Source organism: Dasypus novemcinctus, chromosome 10 (genome assembly GCF_030445035.2).
Source record: "Dasypus novemcinctus isolate mDasNov1 chromosome 10, mDasNov1.1.hap2, whole genome shotgun sequence".
Classification (NCBI taxonomy): Eukaryota; Metazoa; Chordata; class Mammalia; order Cingulata; family Dasypodidae; genus Dasypus; species Dasypus novemcinctus.
In genome coordinates this window covers 30296603-30307492 of record NC_080682.1, presented here as the reverse complement: position 1 = coordinate 30307492, position 10890 = coordinate 30296603, and the positions used below count along the sequence as shown (strand labels likewise).

The 10890-nt window shown below is 33.3% G+C and overlaps 1 protein-coding gene across 1 annotated transcript; it reads right to left on the bottom strand.

Annotated features, from left to right (window-relative positions):
- Positions 1-2794: 2794 nt before the first annotated feature.
- On the bottom strand, positions 2795-3721 carry LOC101443548 (olfactory receptor 4P4-like). The gene has a single exon (XM_012528306.2). It carries the CDS (start codon positions 3719-3721, stop codon positions 2795-2797), a length of 927 nt encoding a protein of 308 aa, XP_012383760.2.
- Positions 3722-10890: the final 7169 nt, after the last annotated feature.

The window sequence follows — 10890 nt, the reverse complement described above, 5'->3', positions numbered from 1 at the left end:
ATAAACTGAAAGCCATTTGTCGAGAAACTTAGAAAGTCAACCTATAAAAGAATGTTTACAGACATTTTGAACTTCATGCAGGAAACGATATATGATAGTAGAAATTGTAGATTAGTAATCAAATAATGATTGGTCTTTGATTCGTGCTCAAAAAATACAATTTGCTATAAAAATTTGTCACAATTGGTTATGGTGTGTCATACCAGAACTTACTACAGCATTACATAATATATATTTTATCTACCTTTTAGCTTTCTAAAACTTAAAATTCTGAATTCATGAACGTATTTCAACCAATGTTTATTTTATAAAAATTATGATCTGCATTTGAGAATGCAATTAGCAAAAAATCTATTCATAGTCATAAAAATGGAAAAAAGTTAAATGCAAAAATATAAAAACCGATCCAATATTTAAGGAAATTTTCATGTTTCTTTAACCACATAAAGGAAAATTTAACTTTTAAAAATTTGAAATTAAATATCATATCTTTATTTTCTAAAGCATTGAAATCATGTCAATTAAAGATATTTACCTGATTTTACTGGAGTAAATAATTATTCTAAACATTGAAGAAAGAGATTGTGCTAATCCTACACCAACTCCTTCAGAAAAAATAAAGATATAGCCATCAATTCATTTAATAAAAGTAGTATGAACATAAAATCAAAACCAAATGAAAAAGGGAAGTATGACTCAATCTCAGTCATAAAAGTGAGGATGCTAAATAAAATGTTAGCAAAATGACTTCAGCAAATCACAACAGATACTTAGTGCTTCATGACCAGTATATGCAAGAATATATTCTTCTTCATTGGAGATTCACATATTCAAGGAGAAAAGCTATATCATCTCAAAAATATATTTTTTTAAATGTGATGGAAATTCTTAACAGAGAAAGATTTTAGGAAAACTTCTTAATCTGTTAAAGTTCTATGAAAGAAAAACAAAAGAAAACTTAGAGTGAACATCATGTTCAACACCCAGAGGATGGGAAATAAATCCAAAAAAGCTCAGGGGCCTTCCATCCTGGTGACATTTCCAGGTGCCCATTGTGGGGGAAGTTGAGGTAACCTTCTAAGTGAAGGATAAGCTGTTGCCTCTGGCGACTCTTACAATCATAAAAGATGCACTACAGCTAGTTACTCTCTTTGGATTTAAGAGACAATATATTCCTCATTTGGGTGAGCTATTCCAGTCCATTTACCAAGTGAACTGAAATGCTACTAACTTTTAGTGGGGACTAAAATGACAAATTTCTTAAATAAACAGCAAAATGTAACACTTGCCCATCCAGCTCTAGACATATTCATTGAGATTCAACTTCTTGAATTAGATAATCATTTCTAGGAAGTAATCACCACAAGTTCCACATCAAAATTAGACTTTGACTTAATCCACTATTATCTTTCTTGACTCATTTTAAATATACTTCATCATTTATGTGTTTTCCATTAAGTTTCTAAGTTCCCTAATTTTTCAAACAGTGTATATGTGGAATTTTGTGAAGAGAAAAACTGTTGCTGACATGTTCATCATTACATCTTAATTTTGCAATAGTAATGTGAGCACTTGGCTTTCTGATGCACAAGGGATAGTGATACAATTATTCATTTTCCTTAATGGAGGTCATGGTTAAAAGGAAGGAGTACCATAGAATATCAGTGAAGTTCTATTCATATTTGCAAACTTGGTAAACTTTTATCCATTTTCTAAGCCTCAGTTACAGTCTTCATATGTGTGTTGTGGGATTACATGACACTACGTGATATTGAAGTTATCATCCAGGTCACGCAGCTTCATCTCAGGGACCAAAGGTGATCGTGACCTATAGCCCAGGTTTCAGTCAGTCTTACTAGTTTCTTTGTCCAATATTCTTTATTTCTCCCTAATAAAAGGGCCTTCCTGAGTGTAAAGGAAACAGTTTTGCATAGTTTGAATGCTAAAATAAAACTTCAAAAGATACTTTTTGTATGATGGACAGTGAGGATTAACAAATTACACCCAGAAATTCCATCTCTTCACCTATGTGCCTTCTAAGTTTAGGATTTTTCACCAGGCAGGAAATTTTCCATACTGCACATTTACAGAGAATCAATTACATATTTGTGAAGTATTTTTAAAATGAAGTCACAAATGCAATCACAGAAGTACATTTACAAGATTGAAAAATAATCACTATCCAACTTGAAATTTCAAATTACTGGAATACAGCACTGATAGAGCAAAATTATTAATAACATTATTCATATATTCATAACTTCCATAATTATGCTGTATAGTATATTTGCATTTAATTGCTTTATTTTAACAGCAGAATTTTTCAATGAAATACTTAAAATGTGCAATAATATTTGCAATGTTTTCTGGCATTGCTTTTTTGTTGTTATAATAATGGAATCATCAAAGAAATGGAAGTGGCTAGGACCTTTCTCAGTCCGTGAAAGGAGTCTCAATCACACCTGTTCTTTAAAGCAGAACACAATTTCCAAACCATGTAGTACTTAAAATTTGCCCTGATAAAAGGGCAATAAAATTGACTATGTGGAGAATCATGAGGGACAAAATAAATCCTAGAATGTCAGCTGAAAGGGATGATATCTACTGATCCATTATTGTTTTTGTGCACAGGCTCAAAGAAGGAAAGTAACAGAGTATGGCTGACAGATCTTCCTTCTATGAAGTTTACAATTGTAGATAGCAATATGCCATCATTCAGTCCCAGCTGTATATGTTGACATTCACAAGTTTGTGAAAGAAACGAGAGAGGACAAGGTTTCAAATTTGAGAGGCATCATTTCCCTTCAAACAGCTTATCTTGGCACCACACTTTCCTCATGGCATTCTTCATGTCTGTGTTTCTCAGTGTGTAGATGAGGGGGTTAAACATGGGGGCAACCATGGTGTAAAACAGAGCAAACACCTTGTCGTCACTGACAGAATCAACCATGGGGACATACGTGAAGATGAGGGGCAAGAAGTACATGAGCACCACAGTGATGTGTGAGCCGCAGGTGGAGAGGGCTTTGCGGCGGCTGTCAGATGAATGGGTCCTCAGAGTAGACAAAATGATGATGTAGGAAATTACCAAGGCAACAAAAGCCAAAATGGACATTACCCCTGTGGTGGTAATGATTGCAATAACCAACAGGCTGGTGTCAGTGCAGGCCAGCTTTAGCAGGGGAAATACATCACAAAAATAGTGATCAACTTGATTGGGGCCACAGAAGGGAAGTCCTATGATAATCAATATCTGCATGATTGAATGGATAAATGCTCCAATAAGAGATGCCATCACCAAGACATAACACACCTGTCTGCTCATGATGATCATATAGTGAAGGGGTCTGCAGATGGCTGCATAGCGGTCGTAAGCCATGGACACCAAAATGAAGATGCCAGTGGCACCAAAGAAGTGGGCATAAAACATCTGAGCAATGCAGCTGTTGTAGGAGATGGTCTTACGTTGAACTAGTAAGTCCTTGATCAGTTTTGGAGCTACAGCTGAGGTGAAACAGATGTCCATGAAGGACAGGTAACTAAGGAAAAAGTACATGGGCTGCTCACTGAGGTGACTGCCCCTAATGGTGAGCAGAACCAGCAGGTTTCCCAAGAGAATTGCAAGATAGCAAAGTAAGAATAGCACAAAGCAGGCAGCTTTCACATCTTCATCACTAAAAAGGCCCAGGAGTATAAATTCTGTGATGTTTTCATGTCCCATGACTGCTGTGGAATTAATAATTGAGAGGGGGAAGTTAATACACATGAAACACTATAAATTTGAAATTGCTGATTTACTTTCAAAGTCATTCAGTCATTCAATACATATATATTGATTGATTTAAATAAAATTGTATTAAGTATATCATTTATACAGAACATACATAAACAATAAGTGTAGGCGGCAGACTTGGCCCAGTGGTTAGGGCATCCGTCTACCACATGGGAGGTCCATGGTTCAAACCCCGGGTCTCCTTGACCCATGTGCAGCTGGCCCATGCACAGTGCTGATGCACGCAAGGAGTGCCCTGCCACACCCCATGTACAGCTGGCCCATGCACAGTGCTGATGCACACAAGGAGTGCCCTGCCATGCAGGGGTGTCCCCCGCATTGGGGAGCCCCACTCACAAGAAGTGCGCCCTGTAAGGAGAGCCGCCCAGTGCGAAAAAAAGTGCAGCCTGTCCAGGAATGGCACCACACACACAGAGAGCTGACACAACAAGATGACACAACAAAAAGAAACACAGATTCCCACGCCGCTGACAACAACAGAAGCAGACAAAGAAAGAAGACACAGCAAATAGACACAGAGAACAGACAACCAGGGTGGGGTGGGGGGGGGAGGGGAGAGAAATAAATAAATAAATCTTTAAAAAACCAAAAAACAACAACAAAAAAACCCAATAAGTGTATAGTAAAAGATGTGAACTTACAAAGCAAATAAATTCATCATACAGGGCTTCCATACATTACCCCACCATCAAAACCTTGCAATGTTGTAAAACATTTATTACAAACTATGAAAGAGCATCATTAAAATATTACTACTAACTATAGCCTATATCGTAGATTTGGTGTATTTTCCTCCAACCAAGCCATCTGATTATGAATACTCTGTACTAGTATTACACAATTGCTATAGTTCATGAGCACCCATTCACATATTTGTCCTGTCAACCTCAGTTCTAAATCCTACCTTTTCTCATATAATAAATTTTATTTTAAAAGAAATTGTAGATTACAGAAAAGTTACATAGAAATTATAGGGGATTGCCTACACCCAATCCACTCTGCCTCTCACAATTTCCCCTTTAGTAACTTCTTACATTAGTGTGGTACATTTGTTAAAACTGATGAACAAACATTGAATTATTGCCACTATCCAAGGCCTATAGTTTACATTATGGCTTACCCTTTGCACTGTACAATTTTATAGATTTTAACAAAATATATAATGGCCTATAACTGTCATTTCAATATCATGCAAAACAATTCTAATGCCCTTAAAAAAACCCTAGGTTCCACCTATTCTTCCCTCCTCCTTCCCTCAAAACTCCAGGTAACCATTATCTTTATCTTTATCACTATTTTTACTGATTCTTTATTATGACTCAGTCACTCTACTTGGTGCTATGGGTACAGCAATGAAAAATACATACAGCCTCCATTAACACATTGAGTAAAGTTCATTAAAGTGAATATATAAAAACAATAATAATGCAAATGATTAACTGCAATTATAAAAAAATGTCAAAGTCTCACATTAACAGGAAAAACAAGGGGAACAGATGTAGCTCAAGGAGCTGGGCACCTACCACCTACATGGGAGGTCCCACCTTCAATTCCCAGTTCCTCCTAAAGAAGACAAGCTGATGCAATGAGCTGATGCAGCAAACTGACATAATAAGCAAACACAATATGCAATGAATGGATGTTGCTCAAGCAGTTGGGCGCCTGCCCCCCACATGAGAGGTCCCAACTTCAGTTCCTGGTGCCTCCTAAATAAAATGAAAGGACACAATGAACAAACACAATGAGTGGACACAGCAAGCAGGGACAACGAGCAGACAGCAGATAATGAGCAGACAGATGAAGTAGCCATCTTGGGTGGATGGGGAATAAAATTCTTAAAAAAAAAGAAAAAATAAGGAGAACACTTAGATGAAATATTTTTTCAGTCAATTTTGAGAGGTAAAGTTAGTATTAGAAGACTTTTTATATTTCTGGCATGTATGAAAAAACAATGATTATCTATTCTTCAAGGGCAGAAAATTCACTATGTATTCACAGTACTTTCCAGTGAGTATCACTGTGCTGAATCTTGAAAATTCAGTAATGTCATTAGACTTCAGTAGGCTCATTATTTTAGGTAATGGGCCCCTGGATGAAAATCTCAGAAAAAGTTTTCAGAAGTTTTTAGAGCATTAAAAATAATTTAGAGAGAAGACAGCAAACAGCAGTTATTTGGGGAAAAATTCCCTCCATTGTATGGACTTCAAGTACTGTTATGTCTTCCTGGAATTTACCTTATTTCCCAGCTCACTTTCCAGTCTAAGACAGGAGTTCTCAATATTTTCATCCCATGTTCTGTTTTCTGGGACTTTCTTTCAGGGCAGCACCATTGGAGGGACAAATTGCATCTAGAGATAATTCTTCACCTCTCTGTTTCACCACCTTTTATCTCTTTGAATAGAAACACTTTATTTCCTTACCAGGCTCAATAAATATTAGTGGGGCAAAGTCCTGGAACGTTTTTGTTACAAAGGAAGTTTTTCTTTGGTGCAAATTATTATGCTACATCTCATTTCCTTTCTGCAATTATTTTAGTTGATCTAAAATACGTGACAAAACTGCTAAACTCAAGGATCAGTCTTATTAAAAAAATAAAAATAAATCCTACACACTGACTAAAATTAATCAGATACTCCTGAAAATTTACAACAGCAATTTAACAATGCCCTTTACAGTTCATGTGTTCCTATGTGGTTATTTTAGGAAAAAGCACATTTGATATACATATAGACTATGAGTATGATTTTAGTGAGTTCATGTTATTTGGATTTCATCAACAGACTCCAAATTAATACCCCAGAGTTTAATATCTTGCAGCAAAATCTCTTGAAGTTTTACTGACACATAATCAAAAGACTAACTGCAATTGTCCTGAATGTGGTGTCATTTTTTAAAAATAAAAAATTCTTTTCACTGTGAGTCATCTTCCCTATGCTTGAAAATGGTAACTACTTGAATTTTACTAAAAGATATAAAAGACTAAAGTAAGTAAATATATATACCATATGGTTAGGAATAATCAATATAGTAAGGATATCAATTTACCTAAAATAATCCATATATTGAATAATTTAAATAAAATATTTGACAAAAAATTCATGAAATTTTAAAAGCTAATTCCAAAATTCAAAAATAGTTAATATCCAAAATAGATAAGTTAACTTTCTAAAAATAGCAAAAAGTGTATATACCCTTGCAGATATTGAAGTATATTATAAAACTATGGTATTTCAGGTATTGTTGGAATAAGCAGATTGACAGACTTGAAAAGTAAACATGTCTTTAAATATATTGGGATTTATTCTATTTAATTTGACATTTTGAATCATGAAATAACAGATTTTTCAGATATTAAGACTTTCAATCTCTATCTGAGGAAAAAGGAAAATAGAAATTCTGCCTCACCAATCATAAAAAATATATTCCAGATGGTTGAAAGATACAAATGTGTCATCAAAAAATGGAAAACTTATTTGAGGAGCAATTAGCAGAATGTATTTATACATTGAGGTAGAGAAAAATTTTTCAAACACAAAAAGCAAATTCATAAAGAAAAATATAATATATTTTAAGCTTCTGTGTGACAAAATTTTATATAAACAAAAGTATTTTTAAAAGCAGCAGAATGCAAGTAACTTTGTGTACTTCCTACAAAACAGTAATATAAAGTAACCCAATTTTGCAAAAGAGTAAAATATTGTAATAGGCAATACATAGATAGAACTTTCATTTTTTAATAAGCATATATAAAAATACTCAACCTCATTAAGATAAAAGAAATGCAAATTAGTCAATGATGTATTTTTATCATACATCATTTTCATGAAAGTAAAATGGAAAATCCTGTCCATATAAAAGTTTGATGAAGTTTTAGGAAATCAGCATGTTGTCTCTTGAAATTGCCTTACATTCATCGCAGACTTGTTCAAATTTAGAAAATAGAAATGATCTAAATATCTAATAATAATAAAATGTAAATAATGTGTAATGGGTCCTTATTACGGAAAATAAGTTAGAAATTTAAATTTGACTCTCTCTGGTACATCTAACATGAATAAATCACTAAGCTATATTATTGAGCAAAAACATTAGATGCACAATGATAATCACAATATGATAATATATATGTTAAGAAGTTACTACAAAAAAATGTCATTTAGATTATAAGAATACCTGTGTATGCTTTAATAAATAAGAAAAGGTATGGAAGGAAATATTTCCCTTAGGGGAACAAAGGGAGTGAAGGACAAAGTGGATTTTAGTGTTATACAATATTCTTATTTCTTTTTAAAGGATATCATATTTCAAAATTATTTCCTTAAAGCTATTTAAAAACTCATTAAATTTTCATATGATGTAAGAATAATACTTTATATAATGAATGAAATAAAACAAAGTAAAACACAAATCGCAATCCAGTATTGCAGCTCAGGGAACTGTTTCAAAACTTATTCTTTGGTAGTTATCACATTGTTTCTTCAATTACCCTTAGTAAATGTACACATAGATGATATTCCCTAAGCATTATATACCATGAATTTCCATTATTTGAATTCCGGATGCATATAACTAGGCAGATATATTTCTGCTTTCCCCTGTGAGGAGATATTTGATATAAAGAAGTAAGAAACATCTATAGCTGCACCTACATTTATAACAAAATCCACATCTCTTTTTATATGGATTTGATTTTAGTATCAGCATTAAGAAGTATGAGTCTGTTTATACTTTTATAATTCTTATAATATTTGGATAAATCCTAAATTGATCTTTTAAATCTAATCAATTATTAAATACTTAAAGTCATAATTTCTTCTTTTTCATGGTTCCTTGATTTGCTGAACTAACAATGGCTCCTATTATAGCTTTAATGGAAGGAAACAATAAATTTGTAGCAGGTGAGAGAAGATGCTGAATAATCATGGTGTGCTACACAGAAGGTTAACAGTCTGAATGAAAGGCCATCATATTTAAAGCTTCTGATTACCTGAAATCATCATCTCTGTTGCAATAAATTCATGAAGAAAATTCACACTGGACAAAATCCTGAAAAAGATAGTCGGGATTCAAATGTTCACACTGCCTCACCCTGACCTCTAAAAAGAATAAAAATCGAAAAACATGAGATGCTTGATTTTCAGGGCCCCATTGGTTTCCTTAACTGAGAGCTAGTTCTCAAATCCTAAAATATAATTTGAGGTTTTAGCCACAAGGAAGGGAGGTTATCATTGTGCTTGAGGGAGCTTGAGTTAAACTAAATAGGTTCAAATATACTTTTCTGTGAATGATATTAGGCAAATTTCATAACATTTGTGTGCCCTATTTTTGTCATCTATGTAACAGTGATAACAACAGTACCTACCACAAGGATTCTAATGAGAAGTAAGTTAAATAATACGTATAACACACTTGGTTAAAGATTCATATATCTAATATATTTCAGTAATTCACTAAATATTAGATATTTTATTGTTAATTTTTTAAAAATTATGTATTCCTTGTGATTCCCTTGTGTTACAAATGGTGAAACATTCAGACAATATAATTTTTAAAAATTATGTATTCCTTGTGATTCCCTTGTGTTACAAATGGTGAAACATTCAGACAATATAATTTTTAAAAATTATGTATTCCTTGTGATTCCCTTGTGTTACAAATGGTGAAACATTCAGACAATATAATTTTTAAAAATTATGTATTCCTTGTGATTCCCTTGTGTTACAAATGGTGAAACATTCATACAATATAATTTTTTAAAAATTAACAATAAAATATCTAATATTTAGTGAATTATTGAAATATATTAGATACATGAATCTTTAACCAAGTGTCTTATATGTATTATTTAACTTACTTCTCATTAGAATCCTTGTGGTAGGTACTGTTGTTATCACTGTTTCATAGATGACAAAAATAGGAGGTTAGCTCATATCTTTTACCACTGAATATAGATATCTATAGCAGTTATAAAATGTTAAATATTTTGAAACTTTTCTCTGGTGAAAATCCCAAAATAACTATCAGTGAGTGGGCTGGATATCAGGATTTCCCATTTCACAGATAGGAGAACCGAAATCATCTATGAAGAGCTCCAGTAGTCTATAAAAAGGATAATTTCTCTACTGTAACTAAGGATAATTGAATTAATCATTTCCAGAAAACAATCATTTTGTCCCTATATTCTATTCATGACATTTCACAGTTTTGTGAGTTTTTTGAAAATTTCAATAATATGTGTGAGTGCTACCTTTTGAAAAGAAATAACTGTTCATTATATAACTTGAACTTCTCCAACTGTGGCTACTGAAATATACTTCTATAATACCACAATCAATTCAAAAGTCAGGAATCATTGCAAGAACCTAAGACGCAGTAAAAGTGGAAATGGAAGATCTAGTCTTGATCTGCCGTTGCCTGTTAATGTGATTTAGGAAAAGTCCTTCAAACTCATCTTTTTTCTTATGAGAAATTGTGGTATTAATGCATTCTTCCAGATGTAAAAACTACTTTTAAAATTAAGTGATTTACTAAATTATTTATTGGCAAATTTATCAAAATGTTAAGACTTGCTTACCTATTCCAGGGATATCCAGAGTACATGCCTTTGACTACAACTGTCAGGAATCAATTTGTGAGGGTTGTTCCACCATGTCTGAATAGGTCTCTGCTCCCTTTACTCTATAGGGAAGATACTAATGTAGGAACTGCTGCCACAGATTTGGATACTAAATACAATGAGGATGATCTGATCCTGGGTTAGCAGATGGCAAGTGGTGGCTCTTAATTCCAAAGCAAGATAGGAGGGTGACTATGACAGACAGTTGAGTCAAAGCAGTAAGCAGAATAGTCTTACACACAGAGACATATGGCATTGGTTATTTGATGACGGGTTACCTAGAAGTGAAATAGTTGGACATTATACTAAAATCTTTCTTGATCTGTGAAAGCAGAAAAGTTCTAAATAAAGTTCTAAATAAAGCAAACAAAAATCTACCTTGTATCACAGAAACAGAGAGTCAAACACCTCAATCAAACCTAATAAATTTGAGATATTTTATAGACAGAACCCCTATAATGAAGGGAAGTCAAAGTTCCCT